Below are 18,289 nucleotides of genomic sequence, written 5' to 3' on the forward strand. Positions count from 1 at the left end.
TGCTTTGCCATAAGGTCAACGCGTGACCTTCAGCCCCCGTAACGTTTTCCTCCGCAATATATATATATTGGTCAAGGGAAATTTCGGCCTAGTTTTTGTTTTTTTTTTTTGTATACACGTTGTACACTTGAATCAGGCGGAAAATTAATGATTTTCTTTTTCGCGACTCTAAACCACCCGGAAGGAACGGGCACGGGGAAGAAGAATGATGTTTTCACACGAAGCGGAAAATTGCAGCAAAGAAAACTGAGCCGTCCCCGAGGAGGGCTGTGTGTGGTAAGTAACCGTCCGTGTACAATTAAATTTGAAAGTTACTTGCTGGTCTCACTTGGCCCCGAATGATCCGAAAGAAATCGGTAACCTGTTCATTAGATGATAAAGCAGAATTCTTCAAGCCGTGTCTTTTCTTTTTCATTAATTTCTTGACTTTGCTCCGAAACAAAAACACATACACACACCGAAGCCCATATCAGAAATTATAACTTATTTGTTGATTTTGCTTCACGATCAATATTTGATTGCCTCGCAGCTCGCAGGAAAGCAGCAAAATAGCTCGTTTTGTTTCCCCCGGGGCGTGTGTGTGTGAAGCCATTCCCGTCGGAGTTTTGTTTTGGCCAAAAACCATCGCGAGCCGTTCTGTTGGCGCACACTGTGAACGTAAAAAGTATGAGGCGCCTCCATCATCGCAACCACCAATATTGGGGAAATTGGTCGTAGGGGGTTCGCGTTGATTCGAGGAGTTGTTGAATTAGCGCTGCTACCCTCTGGGACCGCAAAGTAAAATGAAACAACAACCAGCAAATCCCGCATACGATTGGATTTTGGGCAAAACTAACACCTCTTTCTCTTCGCCTGTTGGAGCGCGCCGGTTCCGAGAAAGCTTCGCGGTAGAGACTGAAGAAAACTCTCCCCTCCTTGTTTGCACGCGTTTTCGGAGGCTTTTTGCACCACCCCAAAGCCCTTTTCGCAAAATAAATATTCATTCCGAAATTCCTAGAACCTAGATCAGTTGGAACCAGAAGCGGCAGCTGCAGTATCGCCCTGCCAACCACCAAACAGACGCGTCTTGGAAGAAACTGTTTCCCTAAGTAGCGAGGGTCTCGTCACAGTTGGGGAAAAAACAACTCAGCTCAGCGCGTTAGAAGGCGGGGGCTAGAGCTTGCTTTTAATTTCTTCAGAAGGTACCGTCGTCTCGATTAGTTTACATGTTTCCAGGTAACCCTTTCGGTCCTGGATTGCAAAAGCGACTCGGAATTCTCGGAAAACTGTGAAGTCTTGCCGTTCGACAGTATAGTGAATTCGAGTCAGGTTTCGGTGGTGATTAAATATGGATACATCTGCTGTTGTTTGTTGTTATTAAAGACGCTTCATCTTCTATTCAAAAACTGGCAACAAGACTAACCAACGAAATCGTTACATTTGCTGTTCCATTCCAAACAACAACAACAACAACAGCAGCTCGTCGCTCAATTACTGAGCTGTCAAAAATGACTCACGTTAAACGGCATAATCAGTTCAAATTTTCACAAAGACACTTTTACAGGGTTTTCCATTCCAATTAACAACTGTCCACAGTCAACTAGCAATCCTCGATTTGAAAAACACGATTGTCTACCACTTACAAACAAGTCAAGCCGTTTTTGGTACACTGTCCATTTCAATTTCACAATTGTCGTCTTCGAAAACACACGTCAGATGCGGCACGGGTTGTTTTGGTTTTGGCTGGAACGTGTATCACTTGAAGTTGGGAAAGCTGAGCAACATGGACATGTTAGGCAGTTTTATCTATATTTTAATTTTTAATACAATGCAAAAATTTGTACATTAATCAGTGCTTTTACTGGTAGCAAATGAAAAAAAAAAAATTACAACGTCCCAAAATAACTTAAAAACTGTAACGCTCCAATAATAACTAAAACCAAATGATAAAACTGCTTAGCATGTCCATATTGCTCAACTTTTTCATATTCTCATATTCAATCAAGACCTGTTTACAGCATGGTCAATTCTTATACACAAGTGATACACGTTCCAGCCAAAACCAAAACAACCCGTGCCGCATCTGACGTGTGTTTTCGAAGACGACAATTGTGAAATTGAAATGGACAGTGTACCAAAAACGGCTTGACTTGTTTGTAAGTGGTAGACAATCGTGTTTTTCAAATCGAGGATTGCTAGTTGACTGTGGACAGTTGTTAATTGGAATGGAAAACCCTGTAAACCGAAGATGCGAACCAACAACAGCTCAACAACGAATGGAAAAGAGAGGGATAGAACAATTCCCCCAGAATCGGCACCCCACAACTAGAGGACCTTCTTCACCTCTGAAGGATGCTCCAACGAGAGATGCTTCATTTCCACGTAAATTTTTGGGGACGATAGTCCATGACGATTTAGTTCCCCCCAAAAGCTTCGCTCTCACAGCCCTTACTCTCTCGCTCGCTCGCTCCCTTTCTCTCTCTCTCTCTCTCTCTCTCTCTCTCTCTCTCTCTCTCTCTCTCTCTCTCTCTCTCTCTCTCTCTCTCTCTCTCTCTCTCTCTCTCTCTCTCTCTCTCTCTCTCTCTCTCTGTCTTACAATTTCTCTATTTTCACAGACACGCGCACACACACGTTACACACTCACACAGACGAAAATGATTCTCCGAGTTTGACAGGTCACACACACAACACGGGGCGAGATCATCTCAACCAGGCACATACCACACCCCGTCGTATTACCCATAAGGGTTTGCCGAAAATCGGCGGACGAAATTTAGAAAGTCCATCCACAGGGGCACATGGGGTAAGAGCAAAAGCAGGCAGACGGGGTAGGTGGTAAGCTGCAGTTAAAGCCGTTATATCCTTTCAGCTATGAGAGCTCCCTTCCTACGAACACAACACCACTGCAGCACGCGCTAAGCTATCTTATCTGCCAATGTATTTTTCTCAAGATTTCTTCAACATTTTCTTCACAAATCTTCACGTTCAAGTCTTCTCACACGTTTTGGACCCCTGTTGTAGCCCAATAAAAGACTTCTTTTGACAACTTTTGTGGGTCTGTTTTGGGGCGAAAAGCACGTCAAACTCACACCACCACCAAATTCAGCAACGGGTTTGAAGAAACACTTACTACTGCCCTTTTTTGGCTTGATAGCGCACACACGCTCCACAGTTGTAACTAATCCATACACACCGAAACATAAACCACTACACGGAGAGATAGAGAGAGGGAGATGGAGCACTTTATCTTGCACCAACAATAACTACACAAAAAAGGGATATTAGACACACGTTGCTAAATGCTAGGACTGTGATAAGGAACGCACCAGCAGACAGGCTGCAATGATTTATCACCACCGAAAGCACACAAAAACACACAGCACAGAGCCTCGCGCAACACTTGCAAGCTTCAAGAGAGCTTCTGAAATAGCGTACAGAACAACCGGAGCACACCGTCCTGCTGGGAACTGATTTTTGACTTGACTTGAGAGGGTTGGTAGCTTTACTTTATCCCGCACAACACCAGACGAAGGGAATATGTCTGTATCCCGGACTACACACTGCTGCCACTAGAGCTCGGTTGACTGGGCTGGGTTGTAGGTGTAGGTTTCTGGTTTGGACTCTGGGTCTGGGAGGATTTTCTTCCCTCTGTTCCGCTATAGTAACAACTGCCCCGACACTGTGTCGCTGAGAGACTGGCGCTTGGACTGCTTGGACTGCAGCTCCACGCACGGGGTGCGCTTTGGAAAGTTTTCCGCTGACGTTTACACGCTCACACACACAAGCGCGGTCCCACGTTGCGGACGTTGCGAAAGCGATTGGAAGTGCGTTCACTGGTGTTGGTCGGTCGCAAGGCACTCGGTATGGGAGCGAACGGGAGAGAGAGAGAGAGAGCGTAACCTTTGCTCAAAGGAACACAAAATCTTTCGCAGATGTAAGAGCGGCACATGTGCAGGATGGTTCCGCGTTTGCAAGGATGCGATGGATAGACGCGTTGGTTTCAGTACCCGCCACCAGGTGGCGCCACTGTGCAGAATAGGAGAAGAGCAAACTTTCAGCACCAGCGAGAGTGTCTGCGCAGTTCCCAGCAGCTGCTGAAAGCTTCTTTTGCAGCCTATCTCACGCACACACACAGGCTTCGCTCGTATCCAATACCAATACAGGCGCAGACTTTTTGACAGTTCAGCTGTTCAGTACGGACAGGCGGCACGAGTTCCTATCTATCTTTTACGCTCTCTTTCTCACTTGTGTGGTGTGCTTTTCCCTGGTTTGCGTCACAACTCGTGGGAGAGAGAGAGTTGAGAGCGTCGCATGAGCGAGAATGCTCACTTTCCACGAGACGTCAACACGAGCCGTCAAAAGATCCTTGCCGCGTGCGAAGTGCTGCAGGTGACAAGCCTACCACCAACACACCGTTTGCATCGTTTTCGTCCGTTTACTTAATAAAACAAATTATTTATTTAACTTTTTTTATCTCTTTCTATGTAAAGTCTAACTTGATTCCATATTAGACTATTCAATCAAATCATTTAACTACACCGAGCACCATACCATCTCAACCATGGTGCAATGTAAGGGTGCTTTGGAACGGTGAAATATTTCCAATTAAGGACATTCCATCTTTCCAGCGTGCGTAGGTTGTTTGAATCTTGAAAGGGTTAACTATTTCCAACCATTAGAACGACATGCCATCAGATCAAAGCATGAAAGAAACCAAAAGCTTTAACATACAACTTTACATAACAATCATTCCGGTCATATTTAATTACATCATCTCGACCTTTAGAAACGGATGCCTTAGTTTTTGATTTCCAAAGTAAATAATAGCACATAAAAACAATGCAAGAAGTATTCTTATACAATCTTCTTCAAATAGCACCCAAAAAACATAAATATAAATCACACTTTCATTGCAAACTGTACGATTTAATGCACAATTGTTTGGTTTTTATTTTCTGTTTCGTTTACCTTTTTTCTATCACTTTAACTTGATTCGAGAAACGAATCTGTAATTCCCTCCTTGGTCAGCCAAACATACCCCCCTCTCCCCACCCGAAAGGCTAGTTTTAAGATCGTCTGCACCGAAACACGCTGTAGAACTGTTGTAAACTTTTTTAATCAAACGACTTTATAGCGAAAGTTTCGGGGCACGCTGGTTGACATTTTTGCAACTCGCCGGCCACTGTTTGCAAGACCTGTTGGTGAGGAGGTTTGGGGATTTTAAGCCACGCAGCCACTGTCCATTTGTTTCAGTCCAGTGCATCTGGAGAATGTGGGGCAGTTGCATGGACAACGAGCAGTTGAATGGACAAAGTTGTAGCTTTTTTTTTTTGTTTTTTGTTAAGATGTTCAAACAACCATTTTAAAGTTTGGAATGTTTCTTGAATTACTTCATTTTGTATAAGCAAAAACAATCGATCGAAATGAAACAAATTGCCTTCAGTTTTACGCTTGAAAGTGTATGCGCTTCTCGTACAGTAATAAACCGATTGGCACGTGCACTTGATGTGGACGACCATGCGTCTCCATTCAAAAGGAGTTTTATGGAAAATTGCTATATTAACCTTATTAGTTGGATTGTACTTACGAATAGTACCACATTTTTATAATGAAATCACACTCACCTGCAACGAAAAGAAAAAAAAAAAGCTTAAATGAGATCAAAATGTACGTAAAAAACAAACATACAGACAAACAATCATGCAATACAAATCAATTAATCGTGCTAGTTTTATTTCCCTCCCAAAAAAATAACACCATTCCACCCTAAACGGTGAATCAATTTCGCAGCCAATTTGGCCTGGCAAGCGACAATTGTCGCCAGGAATTACGTAGCGAGAAGAGATATAGAACAACGACACCGGAACGCGCCACGTTAACGCTTTGCGCCAAGATTGTTCCCTCTCCGAACACCGAAGCACCATCGGCACACACACACTGTCGTAAAATGTGTTACCAACCCAAGCGCTAACGGTAGGGCCTTTGCCTTCGCAAACGGCAAACACGAGCACGAGGAGCGTGAGCGTCTAATCTGGAGATTGGCGTCGATAATAAAACTTCATTGTCCTTTTGCGCACACCAATCCTTTCGCTTTTGGGCTGCTGCTGCTGCAGTGCTGCTGTGTATTATCTGTGACAGGATGTTTCGTTTCGTAGATTGTGCTACAGCCTTGATGCGGATAGCGCAGGTTGATGTTTTAGACAACTTTTTTTTATTTTAAAAGTGTTTTGTTAATCCTTTGAACAAGTCTTTCAAGATATTGCATCAGATTAAGGATTTTGCTAAGTATTATTTCATTATCTTAGCAACACTTATATTGTTTTTGAATTTATTCTGAACAATAAAAATATAGTTGAAAATATTTATCACATTCCAAACTAAAAAACGGCATTTTTATATTACAAATGCTCCTCACAAACCTATTGGTAATCTCAGCCGACATAAAACGGTAAATGACACCTTTCGCGTTGACAGGTTCCAGTAATCAAATACCAAATCCTCTTTTTTCCTTTTGTGCTCCATTAAAACTCACCACCACCACAACCCTCCGCTTTGAAAACGGAAAACCAATACCCGTCCGTTTGACCTTCGGTTTTCCACTCGCAATCAAATATGTATCACTTCCTGCGCCAAGCTCTTCAACCACAACGATACACAACAAAACTCGTGCAAACATTTACGCTTTTTACCTTTAGACAACGTACCGTACGTTCTGGCACCTTTGGCCCCTAAAAAAAACCCCAAACCCCCACCCGAAACCGGACAGATTATGACATGTATTTCGGTCATAAATTTCCGTTTATGGCGCGTACGTGGTCATTCTTCGGGATCCCATCCACACGCGAACGGTTCGCCATCGTGGTCGCTGCGCGTCCACTACCACGACGACCCAGAGCAGAGGTTATTGTAACCGAACGCTGTCGTGGGACCACTGGGTGTGTTTGTGTGTGTGTGTGTTCAACTGATACAGACACAAGCACACTTTGGCAAAGATTGGTAGCTCAAAGCCGAGCGCCAGTCACGGACGGTGCCAAGGAAAAACCCCCCAAAACCACCTACACATCATAGTGTCTTTCCGTTTTGCCAACCCTAAATGATGATTACGATCATCATGCCGGTGATGACGAGTTCCGCCGACGCAAGCAGTCCAAAGCGTCCAAACAGTGGTCGGTATCCGGTAAGACGTTAGGCAAAAAACGTGGTGGCGCACGTTGCACTGATTGCCTTACGAACGCTCCCAGCTAAATAGGTTCAGAGCGGACCGCCAACGCGAACGCCTGCGACCATGAATAGGACTTTTTTGAGTATTGGAGGGGTATCAATTTTGAAAAACGTTCCATTCATTCGATACTGTATCAGCATTTGATGACCTTGTTTAGTAAAGCTGGTAAAAAAATGTTTTTCTAAATGCAACAGTTCATAAAAACTGACAAAGCTCAAGCTCAGATGAAGCTACACTCATCAATTTAAAGGATAGATGCAGGATCTTGTTATGTATTGCACAATTACAAAGAAAACCTAACACGACAGGTTACAAATTCTACACTCTACAGTGCTCCGCACGCTCGCCACCAAAGCCTCAATGACACTACACTTCCCACATCATAAACCAGCAACCCGGGGACATTTCCGTATTGATCATTTTTCATAATGCGCTTATGATGCGACCACCACGGCGTATATCTCCACAGCTCGGAAATAAATCCCTCCACTTTCCCAACACAAATCTCTACCACAATTGCCACACATTAGCACAAAGACACACACATGAAACCCCTCTTGTGCCATCATAAACGCGCACCAGCAATACACCGCAAAGGAAAAAGCCTTTCCTAAGCACCAAGCGCAGCTCCTCTAAAAACTCCACACATCCGGAGAAGGGACGCTCCAGTGCCGAGAGAGGGGCCCCCTCGAGGAAGCAGCTCAAACACGCTCACGAATACTAATATTTGTGCGGAAAATTAAGTCTCCAAGCTGCCCTGCGGGATTGCGGACGCCGCCTGGGATCAGCCCGTACGGGAGAATTGAGCAACGTCAACAAACGGAAGAAGTGAGCGGAGAAGAAGACAAAAAACGGGAACACTCTAAACTCCAGGCACAAGGGAACTTCAACTAACTGCAACAGTAGCAGCAGCAGCAGCAGTAGCGTTAGGGGAAAAACTGCAGCCAAACCCTCCAGGAACAGCTGGAACCGCGGCAGGACAAAAAGCGCTACGGAATGATAAATATATTTTGGTCGAAAGACAGCAGCCAGTTGTGCGAAGCAAAGGCACAAGAGGAAGCCGTTACGAAACGCTGTCTCCTTTGCACGCCATCCAACGGGTGCAGGAAATGGCAAAAATGCTGCAAACGAATGCTGGGCAAGATAAAACGTGCGCTTCTATAAGCTGCCCGAAGCAATTGGTTTTTCTTGTCTTTTTTGCTGACCTCTTTCCCTGCCGAGCTATTGGTGCCATAAGCCCTAAGCCTATGATCGAACGCGTAAATCGATGAAACGGTCGGTCACTTTTAAAAGTGGTGGTCGCACTTTTATGCTTAAATCTCAGAAAAAATGGAAATATTTTCATAAATAATGTGACAAAGATGATATCAAAAAAGTAATAATTTTAAAGCTTTTTCCTGCTGTGTCCAACGAAAGGACGCAAACAAAATTGATCCTACTAGAAAGGTTCACGCGAACGTTCACCATATTCCGCGCAACGGTACATCATACAAGCAGCCTCGGTTCTTGTTTCTACACGCCCGAGGTTTCAACCGATACGGAGGGGCGGGAGAAAAAAGCGCCCAAATCCGATAGTCCAGGAAAGAAAGTCGCTCTTGCATTGGAAATTCTTACCGCGTTTACGTTACAAATTTCGAGCACTTGAGAAGAAACAAAAAAACGGTTTCCGAACCAACGGTACACCGAGGCGACAACATCGCGCTCCGTTCGTTAGAGTTGGGCGAAAAGTTGAAAATCTGTGAAAATCCCCCCCCCCCCCCCACCAACCAAAGAGGCAATATTGTCAACCAGCAAATCGCACCCAAAGTGCCCGAAGGAACACGGCGGGACCTTCGAGCGAAGGTGCAAAAATGGTGAACAACAAAACCCACAGCATACAAAAGCAGGACACACTTAGAATCCTACCACAACGGGCTACGCAGCACCAAACTACAACAACGCAGCACCAAACAAAAAAGAAGAACAAAACAACCATTTTCGGTACCGGATGGGTAGCATTTGCGTTTCCGGTGGCCGGCGGTACCGGGTCGCTTCACGCTGGTCCCAAAGCCCGTGTACATCCGGCCCGGCAAGGCTATCCTGGTTGGTAAGAGGGGGAGATATTCGCTGCCGAGGATATCATCACCAACGGGCACTCACCAACGAGGCATCAAGCGACAACTGCACACCACACGAACCACATCGTATGACATCGTCGTCACTGTAGGCACTGTGTGCGTCGACTCGATGGCAATTTTTGCCTATGGTGAATTTAGAAATCTGCCCCGAAGTTCCAAAGTGTCAACGATCAACGCGTATGTGGGGGATTCTGTACGTTCTCCAAAAGAATTGTACGTACGCCAAAAAAACGCCACAGCTTAAGGGAAAACTTTTACTATTCCAATCTTGCACTTGTGTTGCAAAGACCCACACATTCGGTGTGTTCGTTTAGGAATAGTTTAAGGAAGGAGTGCTTTCCGGCAGTAGATAGACTGAGCGATCCAACGCTTCATTGCAACATAGAGTAGTTGAAATGCTTTTGAAGTGGATTTGTCAGGCGACGGGCAACATCTCGAATGACTGTTGAGAATATCTTCAATTTCTCCAACATTGAAAGTAAGTGGCTTATAAACACGTTGATTGTGTGAATATCCACGTGCTCCAATGATTGGTTATTGAGAGATATCTGCAGCTCTTAACACATGGCGTTTAAAGAAACAAAAGCAAAAGACATAATAACATGATTGCTGAACTTATTCGTGTGGGCTTGCATACATCGCCCACAAGACGTTATAAATGAAGAAGCACAGACTTGGCGGATAAAAATAGAAACGCAAGCGTCTCCCTTTTCCAGGAAGGCGCATGTGGCTCAACTAATTTCATCTCGCTCGAAAATAGAGTACCTGCTCCGACGATTACATCCACAACAAGCTCCAAAAACAAGATAAGAAGCGGTGAGTAATGAAAGATAAAAATAAAATGTAAAAAAGCACACCCCCACATACACCCCAGGTGCACCAGAAAGTTCGGCCGAAAAGCTTCGCCACTCTACGGGTACGACTTATTTTAGCAAAATTTACACCATTTCCCCCGGTCCGGTGTCTTGACCAGGATCTTGGTCGTCTCTCGTTTTTCCAATCTTTCTCCAATGCCTTATCAAATCATCCCCCGGCCTTCCCCGGAGCAACGATTGCTGTTGCTCGCTGCTAGGAACGGACACTAGACACACAGACACACAGTAACACAACCCTAAGCCCCACTAGAGTAGTTCAGACACCGGGTGGGCCCGGTACGACGGCACGAAACGAACCAAGAAATTACCAAATGAATTATTTATTTACTTAAGTCCAGAATGGGTTCCTTCAGAGCACGACTGGGCCGAGCCAGCGCTGGATGAAGTGAACTGGCAGCCCAGAGAAACACCCAGAATACCAAGCCCAAGTCCGGTGTACCTTTCACAAGCGATACAGTCAATCCGATGCTTGGATGCTGTTACTATCGGTGCAAACATCGCCAAAAAAAAGCATGAAGCAAATGGCATGCTGAACTCACTACTCAGCTCAGCGAAACGATTGCACCAATACCGAAACGAAACCTGAGATAGGACTGTCTCTCTACGATCTACGGGAATGAAAATTCCCCTCCGCACGCCGCATAGGCTGCGGAAACCAGAGCTCGTTGCAGCACAGCCACGCAAGCGAATCATTTGAATTCAATCTAAGACATCAGAATTCAGTTTGTCCTGGGGTATTACTATCTTTGCTGCGTTCAAGGGAGGGAAAAAAACCCCAGAACTCACAGTCCCTCCCCGAAGCCTGCTGGAAATGACGCAGAACATGGGATGGTGGCACTCGGACTGCTTCACCGTGTAGCTGGTGTGTGTAGCTGCACGAATGATCGAAAGCGATGTAAGCGATAAGGGAGGAGGGGAGGGGACGGATGTGGTACGTATCCCATCCACCAGGACGTGTAAAGGGCAAGATAAGCGAAATGAAGGCATACAATATTTACCAGCTAACGAACCGACGACGACGACCAAGCCTCAGCAATGGCCGTTTTCTATCGCTCCCCGTCTCTTTCTGTGTCTACGTTTTAGGTACAACATGAAAAGAAGTCTAAAACACGACTAAAACTACATGTCTTTTTACGGCAGACAACCTGTGTCGGGTGCACGAGGATGTTCTGGACAGCTGGGCAGTCTTTCAAACATTCAACGCTAGATCTTGCAGCGCTTGGACATCTTGGCACAAGCGGATTCCTTCATATCCCTGGATTCAGAAACACCAAGAACATCTTGCTACCTTAAAACAACCTGCAGAATCGTTTTCTAAGTCACCATAGTACGGCATCATCCATCATACCCAATCGCTCCAATGTTGGACAGCTTTGCATTAAACTGCAAATGTTATGTTTGTACAATGAGAGCAATCTTATAGCCTTAGCGCAACAGCGCAACGTAGGTGGTAGCAACGTGTAGCCAATTTTCCGGTTGAAAAGCAAGAACGATAGAAAAAAAACTGAAGAACAACCTGCTCCAAACCGACAAACGATTGCATATTCCAAACAGGGGAGCTGCTGCTGCTGAGGTTCTGATGAGATGATAATGTAAAGAAAACTATTCCTACACCGATAATGGAAAACGAACCCCACAGGGGACGGCGCACCAGATGGCTGTGATGATGGGAATCGATCGACAATCCTTTCGTTGAGCGGCTGTACATTGTGATAGGGAAGGATGTATCAGCAATGAGGTGTTGGAGCGCTTGTAGCAAATGCATCACAATGAGTGCAGCGGCAGGTACCTTAACCTGTGTTAAGCAGGGACAGAATTTTCTCCCAAAACGAAACCATATCGCAACCGTTGCGTTTGTCTTCGTTCTTTGTGGAAGCAAACATTCATCCATCTTTCGCGATGTTTAATTGCGCCGCTGTCGCACTTTATTTACCCGTCAAATTAGCACCAAACGGGCTGACGGGTTTAAATTAATATTCCTCCGGTGCAATGAAACAGCACAGCAATACGCAGCAGTGCCTTTGAAGACAGCCTTGACTTGCTCTTTCTCTCTCTCTCACTTGGTGAAATAAATGCCAGCTTATCGCACTAATGATTGCTAACTTTTCATGCCGAAAGTTGTGTGCACCGGTTTTACTTGCCTTTCCGGGTTAAGCTTAACTCAACCGGTGGATAGCTGGATAGTGTCAAGACTTGCAGCCAAGACACTTGAATGTTGGCTCCTATTGCCTCTCTCTCTCTCGGTTCGCAAGTTTCACAAAGTGTTAAAACTAACGCACCAGCGCAGTTGAGAAAAAGAAACTGTTTGCTTTTCTACGATGACATGCTGGAAAAGAAATGCCTTTCCACGTGTGATAATTGCCAGAGTTGCACTGTTAGGTAAGGGTTGAAGGTTTAAAGTAAGAAAAATACTTTATATTTAGTGTTTATCACACATCAACAATATAAATTTCCAATAAACCCAAACCACATCATCAACACAAATAGTTGCAGTAAAATTTGCAATCAACCTTGCTGATTTAAATTGAGTTTTCGTCCAATCTACCGTTTGAGGAACAATCTAATTCCACTCAATTTCGGTTCCATTGCGCGAATATGGAACAACGCTTCAGCCAGCTACGCAGGAAAATGTTGAAAACACGAAAATGGTTTGTGCATTATCCCCGAAAGTGTCGTTCCAGCTTGATGGGGCCGTGTTTTCAATTTATATATTATGAGCTTTGGGAAATACAATTTAACAAGTATGCGATATGTCTCGTCCCCGGTGAAGAACTGCGCTGACAGTAGGTATATCACAGGAAGCTGTAAATGTTCTTAAAAGTGTGGGTTGTGTGTGATAAAACAGATTGAATATGAATTCTGAAAGAGAAATTTTAAGACATTCACGTACATTTGAAAAAAAAACAAATCGATAAAACTGTGCTACTTTTAAACGAATTCTAAAAATTGTAATTACCCACTGCAGTACTACGCATCGGTCGACCCGAAAACGATAGCGCAAAGAAAATAAACTTCCCCTCAAAAGCCAACGACAAAAGACAGTCCCCAAAAATGTATTTCTCGCACCCAAAAAAAAAGCATAACCACACACACCCACAAGATTCCAATTCCACATTTCGAAATAGTTTTGCTTTGTTTGTCGAACTATGTTCCTCCCACTCAGCGCAAATGCAGCAGTCACTGTCCATGGCGCGGTTCTCTGCCGTTTTATTTTGCTTCTGTTACATTCTCAAATCGACCGGCAATTGTGTAACAGCGCCCCCCGGGGGAGGGAAGGCACGTTACGACCAGCATCATCATCATCACCATCATCATCACCTTCTTGGTGGACGGTACGTACAGACACCTCGCGCCACACAGGTTGGCACAGAATTTACATACAGAACGAATTTTCACAGTTCGATACGCGCTGGGGGGTGTCTGGTGGTGTCATCGCAAGTGCGCCACGAGACGCTCCACTTCCCCCCACGCCCTTTGCCACCTTTCAAAATCGAAAAAAGAAGGTCAAATCCCACTGGAATGTGTCACAAAATGGAGCTTGAAGAAAAGTGGGAGAAAATAAAGGTAAAAAGGCTCACACACAAATGCAGTGCTGCTGACAAGTCTAGCGACAACCTAACAATCTCCATACTGAATACATTCCCTTTGGACCTTCGTCTCTCATCATCTACACAACCGTCTATCAACAAAACTATCTTCACATGTGCATTTGGGAAAGCTGTTTTTGTCTAGGGGCAAGGGCAGCAGCTCGAAGAAGAAAACAGCAAAATATACAAAAGCTCTAACCTTTCGCTCGACTAACATTAGCCTCATGGATTTCATCTCCGGCCCTAGGTGTGTTTGTGTGCTTGCTCCACCCGAAAATTTCCCACTATGCCGCCTTCCCGTCTCTCTAGGCAACATTTTCATCGATTGTTAGCCTCTCGTCGACATTCCACATGCATTAGCAGCTTGCGCACGGTGTACCGCGCCCGGGTGTGGAGACTAGCTGCATTAGCCAGCAGGGAGGGGACTGGGACTGGAAGATTGGAGTTCGATAGAGGTTAAAACATGCAGAACAAGAAACCCTCCCCAGAGAAGTAAAGGGAGCGATGCAAAACCAGCAGCCGAAAAACGTGCCACAAATGATGTGGAAATTTGCACCGAGCATACCGTTTCTTTTGCCGCTTCCAACAGAGGACACATACCACGGCAGGTTAAGCAGGGAACTTATTTAAATACCTTTCCGTAATGTGTCCACACTATCGGAGGTTGGTTGGTTGGTTGGTTTGCTTTTTTATAGCCTTTTATTCCCCCGCCTATGTAACCATAGCTGTAACATATTTGCGGTTGAAATGACAACCAACGGGTGACGCCGGTTTCTATGCAATTTTTTTCCCTTGTTGAATTTAATTTGAATCCTTTTTCTATCGCCCTCAGAGGATTTTTGCAGCTAAAAGTACATTATTGTCTGCAAGCGTTACTTCACGTTCGCGAGCGCAAGGTTCTTTCCTGTCCATTAAATCTAACGCCATCCCACGTCCGGCCTCGTCTAACGTATTTTAAACGTTAAAAATAAGAACCGAGATGGAAAAAAGTAATCGCCTAACGAAAGGCTCATAAAAAGTGCCATAAAGGAGCAGGAACCATCAGGTGTTTGAGCGCTCCAAGAATTTGCCTTTGCTCCAGATTGGGGTTTCACGATTACGGTGAGCTTTAACAGGTACAAGAACTATCCAACTATAAAAGGTGTTTCTTGTGGGTTTTATATAAAAAATAAAGGAGAATATTTAAGGATTTGATGCAGTAAAACATAATCAAATGATTAAATAACAAAAATGCTAACCAATATAACAGAGTTTCCACCTTCGTGAATGAAAATAAAGTTTAATAAAAGGCTTAAAACAAACGCTAACCAACAGCACGGGACGCTTGGGTTGGAAATTGAAATGAGCGCTATAAAAACATTTAACAAAGCGCGGAAACACATCATGAAAGATGTAACTAGTAAAGCCGTCGGGCGGGAAACATAAAATATCCGCAAACCCGACGAACGAATTGCGGATGCAAAAAGTGAACGCGCGCGCCCGGCAAAAACATCCTGCCGGCGCCATAGCTTTATGATGATACTGCGTGATATAACAGTGGAAAACTGCTGTTGTAAAAAAATACGGTTCCCTGCCCCGCGCAACACGAAACCACTCCATCAAGAAACAGAGCGCGACATAAACCTTCCCCCAAAAGCTGCCACACAAAACGGGAGGGGAGAAGAAAAACACCACCACCACCACCACCGAGACGAGGACCATGACGACACATTAGAACTTTTGCCCATCGTGTGCCCACCCGCAAGCTGCGGATTATCCGGACGCCGGTGACGAAGGCGGTGGTGGCGGGATGGGAATAAAATCCTTAAATTATCATCCGAATGGAAAAGAAATCAAGAAATAACAAAAAAAAATACGGACCCCCGGAACCCATCCCATCCCGGATGTAGTGTGTTTTGGTGCCATTTATTATGCGCTCGCTGTGGGCGCGCGTGCTTTTCTTTTTTTTCTTTTTTTTTTGGTTAGGCGGCTAGCTTACCGCAGCTTTTCATTCACTTTAATGGCCATACGCTTGACTCCACGGCGAGGTTTTGCATTATACACCGAAGGAAGAGAACGGCGGCGTAAACTTTATTCCACTTCCAGCTAAATTAAAACATAAAACGAAAGAAATGATACGGGCCAACTAATGGATGGAGAGATTCCACCATCCGGATGAGCTTTGGGAAGCGAATGATGGATTTGAGTTTCAATTCATCAAGCTGTGGCGGCGGCACAATCCTGCACAGTAGCAATGGATACATAAAAGTATCATCAGCATGGAGTAACTTTTTTGCCCAATCATCAAACTTAGACTGTAATACCGATACGGACGGCTAGAACTAGATGGGCAAAATACTGATAACAGTGGACATGGACGGGTTGGTGTAATGGATAGACATGCTGGCTGCTACAGTGACGGACGAAATCAGTTCCCCTTTCGAGCCGGGCGAAAATTTACGACTTAACACTTGCCTTCAACCTGTGCAGGAGTTTGGAAGTTCTTCATCAGCTTAACTTCCCCGATTAGACTATAAATCGATGCCATTTTGTGTTGCGAATTCAATTGACTTTTATATCAGCAAAAATGAAAACTGCACTTTTTGAACTTGATTTCAGAATTTCTGCTCCTATTTTTACTTCAATTCGCACAATCACAACACAACATATATCACATATATATTATCACACTACTAGGCACTGGTTATACATATTTTTCACGGACAGAGATCTACATTTAACAACTCTTCACCTTCGACAAAGACATTTAAAAAAAACAACCTTGCACTTGTTTCTCATTCGATACAATAAGTACGTCAATATTGTATTCACACCAAAACCTCACTAACGGCACGCCTTCACCTCTCCAATACCGGAGGCGACCATCGCGTATGAACCGACAACTAAACCGATAGTTGCATCTGAACGTGAAAAAACACGGACGACACCGGCAACTTAAAGCTCAGAGGGTTCCGCTGTGGCTATGATCACGTAACGTCTTTTCGCTCTTCTGCGGCCGTTTCTGCGGCGCCAGAACAGTGGCAACTAACTAGTAGTAGCTCGCGCACAGTTAGCACCCTGCAACGAACGGCGCCACAAACAACGCGGAACTACGAGCCGACATTGCATCAGAGCGCCAACGGTGGGCAACCTTCACCGAAATCCCGCGAGCCCCCGCGGGCTTATCGGTCGTTTGCTGTGTGTTGCTTTAACCTGAATCCGATCCAGATAGCAGTGTGCTGGGGGAGGGGTAAGGTTTGTCTTTAGCTTAAGATAAGCCATCGTCGATGTCGTGTATCGTAACGCAGCGCAGAAACATCTTTCTTCTTATCGAGCGGTACTCCTATCTACGAGGAAAGTGATAGGCAAAGAGATATCTTGAGACATAAAATCCTTTCTAATTAACGCATGTATGCATAGTCTCGAATGGCGTCGAGTGAAAAGTACGATCCTACAAAACACCCATACACTTAATGCACAATGAACACAATGCTTATGGAGAACCTCAAAATGGCTCCAAGATAATTCATTCCCATACGCTTTCCATTATTCTCTGCTTTATTATCGGGATGGTTTTCCTTTTTTTCAAATTCACAATAGTGTCACGCATTTTTCGCTCTATTCGGCTTCAATGTTTGGCCTTGGGCAATGGATCCAGGCTCCTAACACACGTGGTTGAGTGTTTCTCCCAGAGCTAGTCAACATACGACCTGCCAAGTTGGCACCTACCAGACATTCCAAACCCATTTCCATCTCATTGCCATTCAATAGACGACAACGATGTGCTTTGTTTGTTTTTTTTTCCTCTATTTTTTCCATCCACCCAGTGCCACTTTTCCGGTACGGTTTCGGAGCGACTGTCCTGTTCCGGCGGAAAAACACGTAAATAGCGTCATATCCCTGCCACAACAGAACTACGGCATAAAAATAAAGAATAAACGTAAAATAAAAGCATCCTTGGTGCACATTGTTCCAACCTGCTCCACCTCCCGGAGGAGTGAGAGTGAGAGAGAGAGAGAGAGAGAGAGAGAGAGAGAGAGAGAGAAAGCAAGGAATATACAGACAGTGAAACCATGCCCGTGCCTAGCGAGAGACAGTAAGAAACAAAGGAGGGCACAGTGGAAATATGCAAAGCATGCACATTCACAAAAGGATCAAGAGATTATAAAATGGTCAACAAGGTGAACAAGTCGACGTAACGGCAGCCGCCGAGACGTGGGATCGACATATGTAGCGCGCGCTCATGAACAACTATTGTCAAAAGCTCGTCGGACACAAACCCCGGCCCCGGGCAGGAACTAGGCGAGGAGCTACAGAGTTAAAAGCTTGCAACAAACACACACACAAAAGGATAAAATAAAATGTTTATCCCCCCCTGGCATTCCTACATAAAGTAGTGGTAGTAGTAGTGGTGGTGGTAGTAGTAGGAGCCCCCGGGAGACTCAGTATCCCTGACAAGGGCGAAGCAGAACAACAATAGCAAAAGAGCATCCGGCTTAAAAGGGGCAAGCAGCCCCACTGCCGGCGCCA

The 18,289-nt window shown here is 44.9% G+C and overlaps 1 protein-coding gene across 11 annotated transcripts in view; it reads right to left on the reverse strand.

Annotated features, from left to right (window-relative positions):
- The window catches only part of LOC121598524 (atypical protein kinase C), a 104,739-nt gene that overhangs the window by 80,766 nt on the left and 5,684 nt on the right, over positions 1-18,289 (reverse strand). For 3 of the 11 annotated variants that reach the window (XR_006005587.1, XM_041925510.1, XM_041925513.1), the window contains exon 1: positions 3,306-3,706. The exons of 2 other annotated variants lie outside the window; for them this stretch is intronic. Coding sequence is in view for 1 of the 9 variants with exons in the window: in XM_041925518.1 (XP_041781452.1) it covers positions 16,235-16,307 (73 nt within the window). In the remaining 8 variants the exon portion in view is untranslated. Of the gene's footprint in view, positions 1-3,109; positions 3,187-3,305; positions 3,707-16,234; positions 16,838-18,289 lie in introns of those variants that run through there. 6 more of the 11 variants (XM_041925520.1, XM_041925514.1, XM_041925518.1 and 3 more) reach the window with 5 other exon arrangements.

Source organism: Anopheles merus, chromosome 3L, assembly GCF_017562075.2.
Source record: "Anopheles merus strain MAF chromosome 3L, AmerM5.1, whole genome shotgun sequence".
Lineage (NCBI taxonomy): Eukaryota > Metazoa > Arthropoda > Insecta > Diptera > Culicidae > Anopheles > Anopheles merus.